Source organism: Monodon monoceros, unplaced genomic scaffold (assembly GCF_005190385.1).
Source record: "Monodon monoceros isolate NGI ecotype Baffin Bay Population unplaced genomic scaffold, NGI_Narwhal_1 Super_Scaffold_4, whole genome shotgun sequence".
Taxonomy (NCBI): Eukaryota; Metazoa; Chordata; class Mammalia; order Artiodactyla; family Monodontidae; genus Monodon; species Monodon monoceros.
This window is the reverse complement of record NW_021703781.1, coordinates 3,585,941-3,607,270: the sequence shown is the minus strand read 5'-3', so window position 1 is coordinate 3,607,270 and position 21,330 is coordinate 3,585,941. Positions and strand designations below refer to the sequence as shown.

The 21,330-nt window shown below is 45.0% G+C and overlaps 1 protein-coding gene across 1 annotated transcript in view; it reads left to right on the top strand.

The window, feature by feature from the left end:
- The window catches only part of PCNX2 (pecanex 2), a 278,141-nt gene that overhangs the window by 211,203 nt on the left and 45,608 nt on the right, over window positions 1-21,330 (top strand). Inside the window, exons 25-26 of the mRNA XM_029200853.1 lie at window positions 7,168-7,226; window positions 11,237-11,452. Coding sequence (XP_029056686.1) covers window positions 7,168-7,226; window positions 11,237-11,452 — 275 coding nt within the window. The remainder of the gene's footprint in view (window positions 1-7,167; window positions 7,227-11,236; window positions 11,453-21,330) is intronic.

The following is a 21,330-nucleotide window of genomic DNA, read 5'->3' as shown; positions in this document are numbered from 1 at the left end:
TCGCAGGCTCAGCGGCCATGGCTCACGGGCCCAGCCGCTCCACGGCATGTGGGATCTTCCCGGACCAGGGCACGAACCCGTGTCCCCTGCACCGGCAGGCGGACTCTCAACCACTGCGCCACCAGGGAAGCCCCACCCTGGTCATTTAATCCTTACGAATCTGCTACAATCCTCTGCATCTCCATCTTTTCAGTTCCCCATCTGGCTGACTCTTTGCCCAACCACATGCAGCTAGATTTTTTTATTACTGTTTTTATTAGTTGCATTTGCAGAAAGAGAAGAAACACTTTTCACCCCCTAAATATTTATGACTTCCCAGTGAATGAATAGTTGGACTTCTTCTCCTGTATTTGGAGTGCTGGAGAGTCTTGGATTTTTCTGACTGAAATGGGAGAAGTGATCCTAATTTGTGATGCAAGCAAGTTAGGGTGAGAGATGAGAATCTCACACGAATGCATTGTAGTCACGGAATTCAGGCCTGCTATTAGCTATGGAGAGTTTTTTAATTAAATTTTTTTTTTAAAAGCTAAGTATAGATTCACATGGAGTAGAAAGAAAGAATAAAAAGAGATCTCCCCATGTACTCTTTATCCAATTTACATGTGTTAACGTCTTGTAAAACGATCACCAGGATATTGATGTTGGTCCAGTCAAGGTACAGACCATGTCCATCCCCACAGAGACTTCTCCTGCTGCCCTTTGATAGTCACACACTCTTCCTTTCTGCCCCTCCCTCCTTCTTACCTCCTGTCAACCACGAATTGGTTCTCCAACTCTATAATTTTGTCATTGCAAGAGTTTTATATGAACGGAATCATATAGTGTTTAAACCTCGTGGGATTGGCTGTTTTCACTCACCGTAGTTCAGTGAAGATTCTTCCAGGTTGTTGTATGTCGGCAGTTTGCCCCTTTTAATTGCTAAGCAGTATCCCATAGTATGGAAACCACAGTCTGTTTAACAACTCACCCACTAAGGGACATCTGGGTTGCTTCCAGTTTTTGGCTATTATGAATAAAGCTGCCAGGGACATTTGTCTATGGGTTTTTGGGTGAACATAAGTCTTCACTTCTCTGGCATAATTGCCCAGGAATATAATTGCTGGGTCCCATGGTAGTTTTTTTAAAGAAACTGCCAAACTTTTTTCAGAGGAGTGACACCATTTTACATCCCCAGCAGCAATGCGTAAGGATCTAGTCTCTCCATATCCTTGCAAGTATATTGATGTTTTCACTATTTTATACTTTAGCCATTCTAATGGGTGTATAGTGATATCTCCCTGTGGTTTTAATCTTCATCTCCCTAATGACTTATGACATTGAACATCTTTTTCTGAGCTTATTTGCCATCAGTATGTCCTCTTCAGGGAAATGTTTGTTCACATCTTTGCTCACTTTCTAATTGGATTCTTTGTGGGTTTTTTGTTTGTTTTGTTTTGGTTTTCTTACTGCTGAGTTTTGAGGGTTTTTTATATATTCTAGATACTAGCACTTTGTTGGATATGCGGTTTGCAAATATTTTCTCTCAGTCTGTACCTGGTCTTTTCATCCTTTTAACAGAGTATTTTACAAGGCAAACGTTTTTAAAAAGACGTTCTTGTCAAATGCACATGGACAGTTCTCCAGAATAAACCATGTGTTAGGCCATAAAACAAACCTCAATAAATTTAAAAGGATTGAAATCATGCCACATATGTTCTTCAGCTACAATGGAATGAAATCGGAAATTAACAGCAAGAGGAAATCTGGAAAGTTCCCAAAGAAGTATAAAGTAAAGCTACTTAAACAACCAATGGGTCAAAAAACAAATCACAAGAGAAAATAAAAAATATTTTGTGATGAATGAAAATGAAAACATAATATATTAAAACTTACGGTATGTAGCAAAAGCAGTGCTCAGAGGGAAATTCATAGCTGTAAGTGCCTAAATTAAAAAATAAGAAAAATCTCAAATCAATAAATTAGTCTTCCATGTTAAGGAACTAGAAAAAGAAGAGCAAACTAAACCAAAGCAAGCAGACAGATGGAAATAGTAAAGATTAAAATGGAGAGAAATGAAATAGATAATAGAAAATCAATAGAAATAATAAATTACACCAAAAGTTGATTCTTTGAAAAGGTTGACAAAATTGACAGGCCTTTACCAAGAATGACCAAGAAAAAAAGAGAGAAGACTCAAATTACTAAAATCACGGAAGTGGGGACATTACTACCAACATTACATAATTGAAAGAGAATTCTATGAACTACCGTGTACCAACAAATTAGATAACCTAGCTGAACTGGAGGAATTCATAGAAACACACACCCTACCAAAACTGACTGAAAAAGAAATGGAAAACCTGAATAGACCTATAACAAGTAAAGGGAATTAATTGGTAATCAAAAAACTCCTAACAAAGAAGAGCCCAGGATGAGTTGGCTTCCCTCTGGAATTCTGTAAAATGTTTATTTTATTTATTTATTTATTTTTTGCGTTACGTGGGCCTCTCACTGTTGTGGCCTCTCCCGTTGTGGAGCACAGCCTCCAGACGCGCAGGCTCAGCGGCCACGGCTCACGGGCCCAGCCGCTCGGCGGCGTGTGGGATCCTCCCAGACCGGGGCACGAACCCGTGTCCCCTGCATCGGCAGGCAGACTCTCAACCACTGCACCACCAGGGAAGCCTGTAAAATGTTTAAAGAAGAATTCACATCAGTCCTTCTCAAATCTCCCAAAAAAGAGTGGAGGAAGGAATAGTTCCTAAATCATTCTGTGGGTCCAGTATTACCCTGATACCAAAGGCAGACAAAGTCATCACAAGCAAAGAAAACCTTAGACCAATATCCCTTATGAATATAGATGGAAAAATCATCAAAAAATACCAACCCGGATGAAACTTGTGTATATATTCAACTTAAAAGGTGACAGTGTCCTTCTTTAGTGTCTGGCTGCCTTCTCGATGTCCAGATTTCTCTAATGCTGCCTGCAGCATGAAGAGAACTGCTGCAGGAAGGGGGACCCCTTCCAGGGCCAGTGAGTGGGCTCTTGTCTAACACTCAGAAATGTGTCTGAGGAGACAGACATGCTGACAAAGCAAGAGACTTTATTGGGAAGGGGCGCCTGGGCGCAGAGCAGCAGCGCAAGGGAACCCAGGAGGACTGCTCTGCCACGTGGCTCGCAGTCTCGGGCTTTATGGTGATGGGGTTAGTTTCCGGGTTGCCTCTGGTCCATCATCTTGATCGGCCCACATCTGGTCTGACTCGGGGTCCTTCCTCGTGACGCGCGCATCTCTCAGCCAAGATGGATACCGGCACAAAGGGTTCTGGGAGGTTGGCAGGACATATGGGCTGGTGTCTCCTCCCTCCTTTTGACCTTTCCTGAATTCTCCTGGTGGGTGGTGGCTTGTTAGTTCCGAGTTCCTTACCAGGACTTCCTGTTGTAAGAGAACTCATGCCAGTGGCTACTCTGGTGCCTGGCCAGGGCGGGCGGGTTCAGTCCATGGTCCCCCTCCCAGAACTACAGTCCATCCATCCTGGCTTTGCTGTATCAACAGGCATTCCAGCCAGTCACACTTCCCCATCAGAAATGGGAATACCTCTCCCATAAATTGTCTGTGTGTGCTGACAAACTGGAACCTGAAGCAGTAGAATTAAGTAAATTACTGTTAAATTATTTAAGCTCCTCAGATGAGGCCACATAAGACAGAAGGTGCTGGATTTAGACTAGGGAGGGAAAGCTTGAAGGGAGGGAACCAGCCCTGCCGTATTAACATAAGAAAGGGATGCTTTGAGTAAGTCAGTTTCTCTGGGAAGACCAATGATATTACTAGACTCTCGGCCTGTGGCGCTCAGGACAGCGTGGCCTAGCAATGAGCCTTGGCTTTGCCAGGCAGGGGCTGAGAGCACACACCGCAGATGCCCACCTGACCACACCAGCATTCTGTACTTCCCCTGAGATTGTGGAATGAGTCGGGAGCCCGCTTCTTCTCCCTGAGCAGCAGAACTGATGTTCATGCAATAGGAGCGTGAAGGCAGAAATCCAATTACTGAGCTAATTAGCACCTTTGAGTGGTAAGCACCACATTTACAGGAGGAAAGCACTGGAGATAAGCTCAGAATACCCAGTATCGTTGACAGTTGGCCTTCTTAGTCTGGTGGCTGAGCCAGAGGCCCTGGGGCACACAGGCAGCCTAGCTTAGTTACCGCTGAGCAGAATTTAGCACTCTGCAGCCAAAGCCTTTTGCAGAGATAGCCTTCCAGTTAACATAGCTTTAGAAGGTGTTTTAATTCCGTAAGGAGTTTGGTAAATGGCTTTCTTTTGGCGCAGTCCCACTTTAAAAATTGTTTATTCTGCTGCTGAAAATTCCATTTGTCCTCGGTCTTAAGGTGAAATTAAAATTCCATTTAGGGACTAACTATGCCGACATGGGATTCCAGCCTTCATTAGAAAGAATTTTGTTGTTTGCTTTATTTTCTGCCACCCCAGGCTCTTTTATTTTCAAAGCCCGTCTGAGGGGATTTGCAAGGAAACTGAAGCAGTAATAGAACATTGTGCTGGGGTTAATGGCCTTTTTGAGCTGTAACAGAATATTCCTCCTTTCCAACCCATCTGTAGAGTCTGTTTTACAAAACTCAAATAGGATCCTGCCTAGATGGTTCTCAAATATCTGAGACATAGGAGGAAATGAGAATACTTTTTTTTTTTCTGAAGACAAACTTTCTTATTTATTTAAAGTACAGATGCATCTAAGCATCTTTTTAATCTGCTCTGATTCCCAAGAGACTAAGCACTAAAAAGTGCTCGTCATTTAGTTAATCACACTCAGTATGTCAACAATCACATTGAAATGTTATCCAGAAGCAGTCTCCTTTTTTCTTAGCAGGTGTTATCAGAGAAGAACACTTCAGCAGCAGTATTATCTTTGACTATTCATTTATTTTGTCAACAAATGGAGTGACTGCTGTGTGCCAGATGTCAGCAAAATGGTACCTCACGGTCCTTAGGGTCTGATATAAGAGGCAGATGTAATCAAATTATCATGTGAGAAATGGAATATTGCTGAGTATTTGGGTCTACTTTTCAAATTAATAAATGCAATATTCTTTAAAAAAAAAAAAAGAAAAGGAAATGGAATATTTCCTGCCATGTCAGTAAACAAAGGATGTCACAGTCATCAGCAGTTGATGGTGAGCTGGTGAGCCCTGAGGGAACTCGGGAAGGAAAAGAATACCTGCCATCTAGCAGCCATCAGACTGCAGCCTTTCCCTACAGTGAGCCCTGAGGAAACTCAGGATGTGAAAACACAGGATACTGGCCCGAGATAGCTGAGGTACACATCAAAGGAATGATTTCAGTGAGCCCAGACTCTAGCATCTGCCCATACACAGAAAAGTGCTAAATTCCTTAACTTGAGATATCTGGTTTTCTTTAATTAGCAATATGACGTTCAGACTACCTGCCCTTTGTTGCAAAACTTCTATATATCCTGGCTACCCCCTCACCTCCTCGGAGCAGTCTCTCGGGTTTACTTGAGATGCTGCCTCCCTGGCTTGAATTCCTAGAAATTCCCCCCAAATGAAACATAACTTTCAACTTTTAGGTTGTGAATATATATATATTTTTAGTTGACACACACAAAGATGTGTATGATGTAGAGTGAAGGCTCCAGAGGCCGCCTGCCTGGGTCCAGATCTCGGCTAGACCACTCACGAGCTCTGTGACTTTGGACATTTAATCCACGGTGCCTCAGGTTCTTGCTTTGTGATAACAGGTATATTCACCTAAGAAGGTGGTTGTGAAGTTGTAATGAGTTAATACAGGTGAAGTGCTTACATGAGTAAGTGCTACATAAATGTTAACGGTCAGCTTTAGTAGTAATATTACCTGTGACACGTGCTCCAAAGGAGAGGTATGAAAGTGCACACAACACGTGAATCTCACCCAAAGCAGGTGCCAGGAAGGCTTCCCTGAGAAGGTGATACTTAGCTGGATGGGAAAGATTAGAGGAGTCAACAAGGAAAAGTGGGTGGAGCTGGAAAGGAAGTCCTCCAAATAGAGGACACAACAGGTGTAAAGGATGCAGGGGAGGGAGGGAGGGAGAAGGAGGTCAGGGCGTGTTGAAGGCGTGGAAAAAGAAAGCCAGGGTGGTTGGAGCACAGAAAGCAAAGGGCAGAGGGATGGCAAAGTCAGGGGCCAGGCATGGTAAAGATCGGACCCTCATTATGTTCAAACTTGTATGGTTTAGCCATATGAAATTGCCATTTTTGCAGGTCATAAACAGTTGAATATCGTCAACTTCATGTGGTTGACGTCAGTTTCACATTTCATCCTTCAAAGGATGACAAGACCACCACTCAATGTCTGAAATAAGTCAAAGCTGGTCCGGCACAGTCCCTCCAAGCAGAGCAGACTGTTGCACTGATAAAGGGTTTTCGGGACATCTGAAGGTCAAGGGCCGGTGAATTTTACAGACATAAGTGGGCTGATACCCTCTTCAGGGCAGTCACTTGGGGAGTGACTGTTGACCCCTGAGAGGTCTGGACTGAGTCTGTCCCTCACCAGCTGACTTTCAGAAGCAAGGGGCCACCATGGGCTGGCTGGCTTGCTTACCAAAGCTGTAAGTTGAGGTGGGTTGTCATAACTGCAAAGGTTTAAAACTGGTTCTGGCGGCCACTGGTTACCATGGCTACAGACAATCCACCTTTTCCTAAGCTTGTGAGAGCTGTTTTTATTCTTGTGGTTCAGCCTAAGAAAGGTCTGTAAGAATGGGCCCAACTCTTGAAAGCAAGTAGTGGAGACATAGACTACTAATCACGAATTTTCTGGAATCAATTTGAAAAGAAAGATAGCTATGTGTGCACTGCTCTGAAGTTCTGAAGGTGAGTGACAGTCCATTGGCAGTTCAAATGCTTGCTTTCATTTTGTGGACCGGGTGCTCAGAACTGATAAGATTGAAGGCCAATCTCCCATATCCTAAGTGCTAGTTATCTCTTCCCTCTGTGTGTTTTCTGTATTTTTCCCTCCCTTCCAACCCCTCCTTCTTCCGACAGCCTTGTCAAAGTGGAGCAAACACCCTAATATGTGAGCTCCATCTCCCCTGCATTTCCCACTCACACAGCTGATTCTGTGAGCCAACTGTCATTTGGAGGGATGTAATCAGGACCTCTTCCCCTTTTGTGGCCCCCTTCTAGTACAAGACGCATGGATAATTCCAACACAAGACTGGTGGTCCAAATTGAAAAGGATCCAGGTAAGAGGATGTCTTCCTTCTCTCTTTTTATTTATTTATTTTGTTGTGTAGGTGGATTCCTTCAATCCAAAAAGGGGAATTAAGTACTCACTATTTTTTAATCATTGTGGAGACAATGCATGCTGACGGTAAAAATAAAACTGTGCAACTAGAACTGATCAAGTATCCTGATTTGGTTGAGAAATGCATTCCTCCATTATTTAGAAATGATTAGATATCTTTTCAGTATTGAATGACCCTGTTAATACATTTTAGTTTGTGTATGCTAAACGTCGAATATAGACAATAAACCTTGGTATTAGTCTTCTGGCAAAATTTGTTTTTGAAAAATGTCAGTGTTATGATGTCCTTAAAGGCAAGCAATTCCAGGATCCAGGATCCAGAAGTCTTCAGAAACTTTGTACCACATTAAGCTATGGAAAGATTTACCTGCCAGAAAAGTACTTTTTTCTTCCGGTAATCTATTTCACTTTTAACCATCCGACCTCTTTTTTCCTCATATCAGTATGCAAATTTCAACTATTCTGTATTTTTATCCACCTCACTCTCTCTCTCCCTTGGGCCAAAAATGTTGTCTAGGAAGAATTGTGTCATGCTTATTAGCTATGTTTGAATTGCGTATACATAATTAGTTTGAAATCATAATTTGGAACTTGAAAATACCTGAAGAGACAGCCCAACTTTCAGGGGGCATGGGTTGGGGTATAAGTATCTCTAATGTGGATCCGTGGGACTCTGTAACTTTGCTGGGCCATTGATATTAGGCATACGGACAGTTTCATAAGTGCATTGCACCTTTAGTTGTTCATAATTTTGTCTCATTTTAATCTAATTATACAGGTGCGTGGTCATGGTGCTCTAAGCCCTCCACTTTTAGTGGTATAAGTTCTTTTGTTTTATTCGAATGTCAAACAGTTTGAACAGTTAAGCAAAAGTTAATTCTCTCATTCAGGCCTTTCCTTTAAGAGTGCTAGAGACTCAAAGTAATCTCTGATTAGTGTCTCAGGATACATGCTGGTTCATCACAGAAAATGAATATCATGGCAGGTCAGGAAGGCTTCATCTGCATAGAAAGTTAAGCATACTGATACTTTATTAGACAACATGACCTGACTCAGTCCATAGGACAGTTCATTTATTTCCGTTAATCATGATGAGGTTATAAATGCACTAATTTCAATTCAGCTTTTAACTGGCATGAATGCCTAGCAGTGATATCCATAGTTTGATAGTGTTATTTTGTAGATTTCTTAGCGGTGGATCAGTGATCTTCCTTATGCGGATGCACTTGGGGCCACTCTGCACCTTCCTGCACCTCCAGTCATGCTCTGGTTCCCAAGGGTACAGAGCAGGGAAGCTCCGTTCAGGTCTCTAGGCTTTATCTCGAACTTCCCTGAACCTCTGTCTCTACTCCAGTAGCTGGAAGGGGTCCTTGAGCTTTGCTTTAGGCCTTTTCTCTTTGGGGCAACTCTATGCTCCTCTGACTTTCCAGAGCCAGAATTTACTCCCCAAAGAAAAGACGCTCTTAAAATAAAAGCACTGATGGCAAACTTTCCTCCTAGCCCCTCCCAGCACTTCTAACACCCCCAAGACCACAGACCAGGAGGACTTCCCAGTTTACCCATTCTTCTCAGAAAAGGTTCTATCCTTCATCGTGAGAGATCTGACAGAGGAAATAAAAGGAGTCTGGGCCCAGCAAGGAGATGACAAGAAATGCACTACAAAGCCCCAGTTTCACGCCCCTGAAACACACTAGCCTTCCACTGGGAAGCAGGGCAATCCGTCACTCCATCTCCTTTGCTGTATCCTTCCTCCTTCTTGGGGTCCTGACCCACCCGATTCGAATGGCTAAGGTTTAAACAAACAAGCAACAGTTGACGATACCAAGTCCTGGCCAGGATGCGGAACAGCTAGAATTCTCAGTCCCTGTGACGGGGCTGCAGAACGGTCCAGCCACTTTGGAGAACAGCAGTGCCACTCCTAGGGGTTGACTCAAGCGCAATGAAAACGTGTTCACATAAACTTCTCTTCATGAGTGTTGTGAGCGGCTTTACCCATCATCACCAACACTGGAAACAACCCAAAGGTCCTTGAGCTGTTGAATGGATAAGCAAACTGTAGTAGCTGCATACAGAAGAAACAGAACAGACCGCTGCTCTATACCACAGTGTGGATGAAACACAAATGCATCATTCTAAGTGGTGGTTACGTGACTAGAAGCATATGTCAAGACTCATAGGATTGGACACTAAAAAGGGTGAATTTTACCCTCTATAAGTTATTCCTCAATAAGTCTGAGTTTGATATACATATATAACTTAAAAACAATAAATTGCCTCAATATATAATAATTTATATCTATGTATATAATATATAAAATATAGGTTTGTATATATATAGATTTGTGTATAATATATAATATTACATATAGATTTGTATATAATATATAATACTAGTAATGGTTATGAATATTGTTGAATGTATGTGTATATACACTGTTTATTTTCTGTATATAATATATAATACTAGCAATAATTATTTATATTGTAGAATATATGTATGTATGTATATATATGTGTGTGTGTATACACACACACACACACACACACACACACACACACACACAGTTTATTACCTGTAAATTATATCTCAGTGAAACCCTGGAGTCACTCGATGGGAATGTTCTCAGAGGCAAAATTTCTCTTAATGAAGCTGTATCATCTATGGTGTCATCTATCGTTCAACAGAGAGTGAGTGATTCTCTACTACGTGTTAGGAATTCTGCTAGTATTGGGATACAAAAATAAGCATATTCAGTCTTCCTTCACTGTTGGGTGCATTGGAGAAATCGAATGTTAATCAAATAACCATACAAAAAAACAGAAGTCAAATTCCAACTGTGACAAGTGCTTCAAAGCAGAGGGTCACAGTCCTGACAGCCTATAACAGGGGACTTGGCCTGGCGAGGTGGTCAGTGAAGGCTTCCCTGAGGTGGCCGTCGAGTGGAGGTCTGAAGAATCGTAGCGGTAATAAGCCAGAGAGCAATGGAAGGAAAACCCAGGCAGAAAGATCAGTGTCTGCAAAGGCCTGGGGTGGGCGGGGGCCTGTGAGTCACTCAACTGAGAGAAGTTCTGTGTTGCTGAGCATGAAGGATGAGGAAGGGGTTAGTGGGAGGTGAGGATGGAGAGTGAAGTGGGGAGCAGACCGCACGGCGCCCCTGGTGTGACCGTCCACTCTGGGTTGATCAGGGCTGTCCTAGCTTCTTCCTATGAAGGATAACTTATGGGACCCTATTACAGGCGATGTTATAAAGTCGTCTCTATCTTAAGAGCCCTGAGAAACCACTTTGAATCCTGGGCTGGGGGGTCCTGGACGGCACCTTCCCCTTTTCCGTCTGGAAAGCTTGTTCTGGCTTTGAGGTAGAGAATCGATGAGCGAGCAGGTCCCAGTGAAGATGCATAGGTGAGTCACATGACCACTGTGGTCATCTACTTGAGAAATCATGGAGCTTGGAATAGGGTAGGGGTAATGGGAATGGAGAAAAGTAGGAAGATGCAAAAAAATACTTGAAGAAAGTAAAATTGAGAGGCTTGGGTGGGAAGGAGTGGGAAGAAAGATTCCTAGGTTGTGGCCGACTGGATGGTGGTGCTGTTGGCTGAGGTGGAGAGCGGACATGGGGACCTGACCTGGACCACTGCAGGGGGAAGCATCTGAAACATACAAGAGATAGGTCCACGAGGAAGTAGACGGGTCAAGAGCCCAGGCCAGAGATCTCAGCTGGAGGTAGGAATTTGTCAGGTGTCTCGTTTAGACAGGAACTCAATCCATTTGTGCAGATGACATTGACCAGAAAGAGTATAGCGGGAAGAAATAGGAGGGTGTCACCACCCTGACGGGCGAAGTGTCTGAAGATCTGATTCACCCCTAATCAAGAGACAGCTCCCTGTCTCCCAGGTCAAGCATGTTGCAGTCGGACTCACTGGGCATATTATTTCTCGTCCTGTCTTCAGGGAGCGATGGCAACAACCTCAATTCCATCTTTTACGAACACTTGACAAGGGCCCTCCAGGAGTCCCTCTGTGGAGACCTCGTCCTTGGCCGATGGGGTAACTACAGCTCTGGAGATTGCTTTATATTGGCTTCAGACTACCTCAATGCTTTCGTTCACCTGATTGAAATTGGCAACGGTCTTGTCACCTTTCAACTTCGGGGACTAGAATTCCGAGGTAAGAATCTCTTTATTGTCGAAGTTGTCGGCAGTCAGTCATTTGAGTTAATTACCGTGCGAAGCTTTAATAAGAAATCACCCTTAAAAAGGAAGAATGGGACGCCTGCCCTACAGGATGAGAATTAGGGAACTTGCTACAATCACTTTGTTCCATGTATTTGGATATAACTAAACCCCAGTCATCTGAGGTAATAATAAGGTGAAACGTCTGGTGTAAACCTTCAGAGTCGCAAGTCAGGGTTTTGGTTTCATTCCTTTTGGGAAAAGCTCAGAAGCAATAAGCGGGTGTGGACCATATGGAACCTGGTTCCTTGGGTTACGAGTGTCATGGTCTATTGTGGGTAAGTCATTTAGCGTCTCTTAGGTTTTTTTTTTTTTTTATCATCTGTAAAATGATAATAAGAATGGCTGCCTCATAAAGTCGTTGTGTGATTTAAGTGAGATCGCGTACGAGCAGGCACTACACGAATGCTTACTGCCCTGTGGTGACTGACTTGGCCTGAATCTGGGAAGTGTGACTCTGGTTTTTCCATGAATCAGACACTGCAGTTGTGTCGCGATCACACAGGGATCAGTGTCACAGATGTGCTCATGGGCCCGTCTCCTGGGCTCTTTGTTTATCCTTGATTCATACACGCCTTTCTCCAATATAGCCCTCCCTCTGTGTCAGGCAATGTTCTAATGCTGGGGATGCAGTGGGCACGTGACCTTGAGTGTTACCCTCATGACGTGGAAAATGAACAAGTAGACAAATGAGCAAAGCAGTCACAGCTTGCAGAAAAGGTGTAAGGAGGTGAATAAGGGTCTGTGACCAGAATCACTGCAGAGGGTGAGGAAGTGGTACATGAGATGGGATCGTCAGGGAAGGATCCTGAGGAGAACAGGAACAAGAATGTTCTAGGCCCAGAACTGGGAACTGCTGAATGTCTGAGTCGGGAGCAACTGGGGAGGAATGACCTGACCAGAGAGGGTGGGAGGCCGGGTCACGGGGGCCTCCTGGCCAGGGGGAAGGGCTGCATTTTTCTTCTGTGCACAGTGGGGAGCCATGGAGGGTTCTGGAAAGGGGGATGACTGACCTAGTTTGCACCTGAAGAGCTCATTCTGGTAGCCGTGCGGAGAGGGTGCCAGAGGGGACGAAGGCAAAAACGGGGGGGACCGCTTAGGAGTGTCCTGTAGTCACCCCAGCAGGAGAAGATGCTAGAGGCACAGACGTGCTAGGAGGCTCGGAGGTGGATGGGCCCGCGTGTTGGGGTGAGGGAAGCCGGAGTGCTCAGGCTACTCCCCGCTTTCTAGGTTGAGTGCCTGGTGGACGGGTGCGTTTACTGAGGCTGGGAAGCCTGAACGAGGAGCAACACTTTTGCATTTGAGGATGTAACCAACAGCCCCATTTTGGGTACTTTCAAACGCGCTTGATTCACCCAAGTGAATACGTCAGGTAGCTAGTTGGGCATATGGGTCTGATATTCACTTGGGAGACATTTATTCAGCACTGCTAGTACTGCTAGTATGTCAAGCACGGGCTTAGGCGCTTCGAGTACAGAAGTGAAGGCCCCGCCTTAAGGAGCTTGGAGCCTCGTCGCAAGGCAGACACGCGATGGGCGGTTACGGCTCAGTGAGGTGAGTGCTAAGACGGCACTGTACATGGGATGCTTGGGGGCCAGAGAAGGGGCACTGCAATCGGACCGGAGTCTGGTCAGCTCAACAGAGGAGGGAACAGCTGGCGTGATGACAAAGAGGCATGAAGGAGCCAGATGCGGTTTCCAGGTGGTTTGGGAAGAAGGGGTCACAGAAAATGCTAGAAGGGTAAACAGGAGTCAGGTCATGGCCATCCAGAACCTCACAGTGACTAAAGGACATTTTTCACCCAAGAACAATTGGCCATTTCTTCACTCTTTAAAAGCTATTACCTGAGAGGATTCTTAGAAATTCTAGGAATCTAATTTAGGGAGATTATTTTGGAAAAGGTTTTCGGGCTGAGGGAGTAATGATCAGATTGTACAGAAAAGAGGGGCAATGTTTCCCTGGCATTTTGCACAAATGCCAGAAAATGCCACGGAAGGTGGTGGAAATTAAGTGTCTCTGGTGCAGTAATGCAATAGAATTGCCTATTTTGACAGCTTCCTGTTTTTCCCGAAATTCAAAGGAAGAACTTTTAAGGTTTGCTGAGTTAAATCTGAGTTATTGTTACAGCACAAGTTCTATGTGGCTTACAGCTTTTTTCGCAAGTTAACCCATCTTTGAATCGAAGGGGCTCAGAGTTAATTAGATTCTAGAAGTCGGCCAGCCCCTCATCACCAACAGGGGTTCTTTTTTTTTTTTTTTTTTTGCGGTACGCGGGCCTCTCACCGTTGTGGCCTCTCCCGCTGCGGAGCAACAGGCTCCGGACGCGCAGGCTCAGCGGCCATGGCTCACGGGCCCAGCCGCTCCGCGGCATGTGGGATCCCCCCGGACTGGGGCACGAACCCACGTCCCCTGCATCGGCAGGTGGACTCTCAACCACTGCGCCACCAGGGAAGCCCAACAGGGGTTCTTTTAAAAAACATTTTTTGTATTGATGTAGAGTTGATTTACAATGTTATGCTAATTTCTGCTGTGCAGTAAAATGACTCAATAACACACACGTATACATTCTTTTTCATATTCTTTTCCATTATGCTTTATCCCAGGAGATTGAATATAGTTCCCTCTGCTATACAGAAGGAACTTGTTGTTTATCCATCCTATATATAACAGTTTGCACCTACTAACCCCAAACTCCCAGTCCATCCGTTTCTCTCCCCCTCTCCCCCTTGGCAACCACAAGACTGTTCTCTATGACTGTGTGTCTCTTTGTTTTGTAGATAGGTTCATTTGTGCCATATTTTAGATTCCACATATAAGTGATATCATATGGTATTTGTCTTTCTCTGTCTGACTTACTTCACTTAGTATGATGACCTCTAGTTGCATCCATGTCACTGCAAAGGCATTATTTCATTCCTTTTTATGGCTGAGTAGTATTCCGCTGTACATATGTACCACATCTTCTTTATCCATTCATCTGTCGATGGACATTTAGGTTGTTTCCGTGTCTTGGCTGTTGTGAATAGTGCTGCTGTGGACATTGGGGTGTTTAAGTATTTTTGAATTATAGTTTTGTCCGGATACATGCCCAGGAGTGAGATTGCTGGATCATATGGTAGCTCTACTTTTAGTTTTTTAAGGAATCTCTGTACAGTTTTCCATAGTGGCTGTACCAATTTATATTCCCACCAATAGAGTAGGGGTTTTTAATCTACCACAGTGAATGTTTTGGTCTCACCTCATACGAATTGTTTTCTTTTTTGACTTAACCATTCATGTCTAGGGCTGGCTACCAGCCCTGGCCCCTTCGTGCGCTCAGCCTCCAATGGGCGGGATGAGGCATCTTCACAGCTAGGTGGTCTCCGGGCTCCAAAGGGGGGAACACAAACACTGCAAGGCCTCTTATGGCCCAGCCTCCAGGACAGGCACCAAGTCACCCCTACCATCTTTCATCGACCCCAGCCAATCCCAAATACAGCTCAGATTCAGGTGGTAGAAAAGGGGCCCTGTCACACTGCACGAGTCACTGGGGGCCAATCTTATAACATACCAGACTCCAGAAACGTCACTGGGTGAAATATGGAAGGAAGCTGGGGACCAACATAGATGTGTTGGGCGCAAGACAGAGGCAGTGATCATGTAAAGTGATTGCCCAGGAATGATGTCTTGAGAAAAAAAGCCAGCTAGCCTGCCCCGATGCCCCTCACTCTTGTACAATACCTTTTCTTTGACCTAGTTCTGCTGGAGTTTGGAACACAGGGCTATTGAGAGGTCATATACCTTGACGAAATCTAAATTATGCTTTTGTTGCAGGAAGAAACCAGTTGACCTAAAAAGCCCGTTCTGTTTTCTATCTCTTCTGCACCATCCAGTACCGTATTCCCAGGGAAGATCTTATTTTCTTCTTCCTCTTTGGGTATTTCCACAAGATATATTTTTAGGACTTCACTTTTCTTTCGGTTTTCCCATTTTCCCAAATAGCAGGCTTTATTTTGGTCAAATTTTCACCTCCTTCAGCACAACCTGGGGCAGTCAAAATACAAATGCGTTAGACCTCTTTCCTGAAGCGTACCAAAGCCACCAGTGAACAGATGAGCTGCTCCCAGCACAAGTCAACTCTGACTCAGGAAGTGAACAGTACACCCTAGAGGAAGCGTCCACACGGCCGGGGGGCAAGAACGTGCATCCATCTTTCACTGAAAGGGGATGCATTTGTATCCATAGGAATTTTTAGTTGCAAATGACAGAAATCATCTCTGGCTAACTGAAGCAGAAGAAGGGTTTATTGGAAGCTATTACACAGGGCACAGACTCGCTGAGATGGCTGGGGAAGCAGGCTTGGTGGCTATCACGCAAGATCCTGAAATCACATGGCAGCGCTGAGCCTGTGAAGGGGTTGCACGTCAGCTGGTGGAGCCAGCACTACCCTCACATCACTGACGTCATGACCCTGGATATTGGATGCTACTGCTGTTATCACTTCTGCCCCCAAAACAGGATGAATGGCCTCTGCCACCACCTCCCTTTCCAGAACGCTTTCCACGTGAGCCCTGCTTCCTTGTGTCACTAGCTCATGCGTCCACATCTGGTGTGGGTGTGTCTGACGGATAAGATGCTGAGATCGCACGCATGTGCTCTAGATGCAAAGGAGAGGAGGACAGAGAGGGTATGACTTTTCAGTTCCTGTAGCAGGAGGTGACGACTCCCTCTCGCCGAGACTTATAACATGGGTACATTCGTTGCTGTCCTGCTAGTTGCTGTAATAGTTGAGTCCCAGATCTCAGGGGCTGACACAATAGATGTTTATTTTGCATTCACATAGAGTCCGATCAGTGAGAGGAGGTGGTGGGGTGAGGGGCTGGTACCATTCCACGCTGCCAGGGATCTTGGGCAGTAGAAGTTCTGCCTGTTCCCTAGAGCACTGCTTTCGGGGTCACCCTGGGCTTCAGTGTCAAGCTGGCAGAGAGTGGAGGATTGCGTGAAAGATTGTTATGGGCCAGTTCTGAACCTGGGATGCATCACTCGCTCTTAAATTCTGTTGTCCAGAATTGACATGACTATTGCGTTGGCCGAAAAGTTCCATAACATCTTATGGAAAAACCTGAACCAACTTTTAGGCCAACCCAATGTAAGAGAAATGTTGTCTAGCTGAGTACCCAGGAGAAGAAGTAAAAAGGTTTGGTGAACAGTTAGCTGGTCTCCGGCACTGTGGGTAGTTTCCAAACAGAATAGGGGCTCAGATCCTGGGTAGCCCAAAAGATTGATCAGGGTTCACGGCACATCCTGTTTCCACTGGATGGTACTATAGTGAATGATTGATACCAGTTCAAATCAAGAATACAAGCAAAGAAGCCACGTTCTCTTCTCCTCCTTTTGGCCTATGCATCCCAGAATAGAAATACAATTTTTTGTTGCTCAGCGTGTAATGAAACAGGACTGTACAGCTGCTCTTGGGCTTATGAGTATCCCTTGCGTTTACCCAACCAGAGAGCCTTGAAGGAAACCATTCAAGCGTTGGCAGATTAATCACTGGCTTTAAATCTAAGTCGAGGAAACGGATAATGCACTTTAGAAGGTCCAGAGTGTGAGGGGCACCAAGTTCAAGCCTTTGCAAAAGAAACGGAATCCGTTGGATTGGAAAACGCATTTAACCATAATCCGAGCAGGTGGGCACAGAGAGAAGGGCAAGTGAGAACTGATTATCTGTTCAGTCCATGTCTGTTCTCTGTTAGTCACCCAGGTGACCTAGGTGGACGGCTTATTTCTCTAAAAGAGGAGAAACATGAATGAGGAGGACAGAGCTGCCATCAAGAGCAGTCAGGCAACTTGAATACTGTCTTTAGAACCGAAGAATAGAAGAACCAAGCATAGGAGGAAAAATAAGGGCATTGCAGGGAATCCTTTATGACATACAAAGCGCTCTCTCACCTGTGCAGGTGACCTCTACCCTCAGAACGGCCATAATCCCAACGCATCCTCCCCTTTAACTAATGGGGAAATCAGGCTCCCGGAGATGAATTCTTATCCGAGGCTCACAGCTACTTAGTGGTAGAGTTGGGCAAACCCACACGACTCTCTTAACTTCTCTTTCTACCTGACCATTTCCTGTTTTTACATTCTACCTTTCGGGTATTTGTTTGAAATTTGTGCTATGGTGTTCATTCGGTTTACTAAACACTGAGTAACTGGGGTATAATGCCTTCAGTCACTTGTATAGCCTTGCAAAAGTTCCATATCATTTTCCCAGTTGCACAGAAAACGCCACTTTAGGTCAGGATGTTCAACTGGGCACACACGCGACTTGGCTTCTCAGAGTGTCAGTTCCTTCATCAAAGCCTCGGTGTGATTATAAGTTCTTTCCAGCTCTGACGGCCCATCAGTCCAGGAGATATAAAATGCTTCCACCATATCATGACTGGGGGAAAGTTGAACTTCTGCCTGCTGGAGTTTGTTATAATTTCCTCCCAGGGAATGGGTGTTGCTGGTAGATAGCCCAGTGCTTGGAACCACGGCTGGTGTCAAGGGGGGACGTTAAGTAGCTGCTGGCTTCCTGCTGGTACAGGGTCACCAAAGGCAAGGTGGACATGCCTAAGCGCTAGTCCACCAGCTGAGGATCGGATCGGGCATCACAAGCATTTCCATGACGACGACGAGGCGGCGTGGAGGAATTTCAGGCCAAGGGAAGAGGAGGGCTTGCTATGTGGCAGGTGATGGAATCCGAAGGGCTGGGAGGATGGAACCCACGGTGGGGCGTTAAAGAAAAGGCGTGAGCGTGGGAGGAGGACGGGGTAGAGAAGTAGTCCATCCCCAGCATGAAGAGCGCGCTTGAGATCAGCAACAATGACTTTAAAAGAAGAACCGTTAAGATTGCTCGTAATTTTCCCTAAGCCACATCCAGCTTCATGGGTGCAGGTGTGAAGGGCAGAGGTGGAGTTAATCAAGGCTGGGGTTGAGCCAGATGAATGTCGTGAAGGCAAGGACAAGGGTGTGATAGTGATTTTGATGCCTGGCCGTGGAAGGTAAGCTGAGAAAGAAGGGCGGGGAGGGTGTGAGAGAGGTGGAAATACCACCTGGGGAGAGGACTTCCTGGATCTGGGGAGGATACCAGGATGGTTGAAGTTGAAAGCGTAAAGGAAATGGTTGCTGGAGATGACGAGGTTTGGAACAGATACTTACAGAGGGGAAGCACTTTGGGGTAATCCGGGTCCAGGGTTACAGTCGGGTGGAAGGTGAGATCATCGGAGGGTGGACGTCAGGTCAGGATGTCGGAAGGAGCATCTCGGTGGATACTGAAGTCCCAAGAGTGATGGCAGGAGGTACGTTGCAGAGTGACAACGAGCCAGAGCCAGCATCTCCACGGAAGGACTGGACGTAACCTAGAGGGGCTGTAGAGGATGTCAGCAAGAGAGGGTGGGGCAGGTCCAGCGTGTCCCCTGAAAGCATCAGCTGGAAGTACTCCTGGGAGGCGTGTTCAAAGCAGTCCGTCCCACTGGGGAGCATAGCAGACCCACTGGGCAACAGGAGGGGCCATCCTTCCAGCCGAGCGCCTAGAAGAGAGGGGAGTACATTCAGAAAAGCTGGGAAATATATCTTGAGCCCCAGCGGGGGCACAGAGAAAGAATTTCAAGGGTCTGTGGCCTGGGTGCGGAGGAGGTGATGATTACGATGGGGTCAGAAAATGTAACTTCTAGAACAGTGTGGGGATTCGACTGCAGGGCTCCCTGGGCAAATGGCTTGAGCTGCAGTGAAACAGTATTTTCTCATGGGACGATGAAGCGGAGTCTGTCACCTGAGGCTGCGTCACGTGCGTGGAAAGTTTCGAGGCTGCTGAAATGAAATTTATTTATGCGCGTAGATATGCCTGCAGCCTTCAATATCCTTGTTAGTATAGGATTGCTACGTTCTATCACAGTAAGATCTGTTTTCCAAAAATCATCTTAGGGGAGATCTTAGAAAATTATGTGTATTTACATACACAGACATATATATCACATATTTATTTATTGTATTACATATAATAAATATATATTTAAGAGTCATTTGATAAAGTGGGATTTTGGAACACTCAAGAAAAATGATATCAGAAATGCATTATGTTATGTGGACATTTACCTCTTCTATTATTTGTGGAACTACATTTTTCTCTGCTGATTTATTCATTTCTCACTATTTCCTCGCAATGAATGATACTGCATTTGTATATATTTTCTACATTCCCATGTGATCAAATATTTCCAGTTTTTGTTCGTATCCTAGTTCAAACAAGAAAACATAACCAATGCAGATTACTCTGTCCTTTTATTTAAAACAGAGGGGCGGTGGTGAAAACGACGTTTGCTCTTAGGTGTTTGTATGTGTAGATTGTGAATCTTTGCCGTCAGGACGAGATGCTGAGCATGTGGCCACACATGGTGGGCAGTCAGTCTGTGTTTGTTGATAACAAAACAATAAGTAAATACTTGACAACCAAAGCCAGTTTACTTTCAGTGTTCTCGCACAGTTTGTATATTCAGTTTTTTATTCCTACAGGCTATGAGAAATTGACTAAGCCAGGTTCTAACAGGCTGTGAGACCCTCGAAGGCTGGGCTTCCTGCCTGTCTCCCCGTGCACTGACGGGCTCATGGAGGGATGCCAGGTAGAGGTTGGTTGAGGGAGGAAGGAGAGACAGTCTGAAGTTTCTTGAGCACCAGTTATGTGCCAGGTACCATAGTAAGCCCTTTGCATATATTATCAGAATATTCTTCGTAAGCAGCCTATACAGCAAGTAGGTATTATTATCTCTCTTTTAGACATGACATAATTGGGTGAATGAGGTTTAGTAAGTCGCCCAAGGCCACAGAGTCACCAGTGGTGGCGGAGGGGTAATCGCCTAGATGTGGCTGACTCCAAAGTCCATGACCTTTGTAGTAAATCCCTCTGCCTTGGAGGGAGGAGGGAGGAGGGAAGGAAGGAAAGAACAAAGGAAGGAAGAAAGGAAACATAAATAAGGAGACAATATGGGGAAAAGAGAACGAGTAACCATTTTTTGGTTGTTGAAATTCAAAAATAAAACTTTTACCTGAATATGCGGCTAAGTGTTAATATGGCATCGCCTCTTTTAGCAGCTCAGTTTCTTGAACTGCCAACGGCCTTAGCAAGCGTGAAAGCTGGACGGCTCCTGCAGAAGGAACATGGAAAGCAAAGGCATAGTTAGTTATCAGGACGTATCCCCACATTACCATTGGGTCTGGAAAATATCCCCCCAAAATGAGATATATGTTCCTGTCTGTGTGCAATGTTATCAGCCCTTTCATAGTTAGGCTAACACCCCATAATCACCAGCCTGCGGGGACATTTTAAAAATATCTGGGTAACCTAATCTTATCTAAAATTAATCCAACCCAAACGCTTATCCTAACTGGCTAATCCGCGCGTAGAGCCATAGCTCTCACTAATCTTGGAACTAGCTAGAATTCTGTCTTCTCTATGGCAACATCTAGGTCATTAGCAAGTCTTTACTTCTTTTGTCTACCCAGCTTGAGGAAGCTGTTAGGTCCCTAGGTTCCAAACTTCACCCAGGAAATAATAGGTTCTCCACTCAGAATTCCTCAAATTGTGGGACATGTTAGTAAACAAGACAAAGCCCTGCTTGTCCAGATAGCAAGTCTGGGAAAGGAGAGGGGCTTTCCTGGTGAACATTAACAGAGTCTGCATACTTTAACTTTCAACACTCAAAAAAAAGAGTTTGTGGGAGAAAAGCCAGATAATACAACTTTGAATTAAATATTAATCAGAAAGGGACCAACTCAGTAAGGTTGAGTGCATTGGTTTTC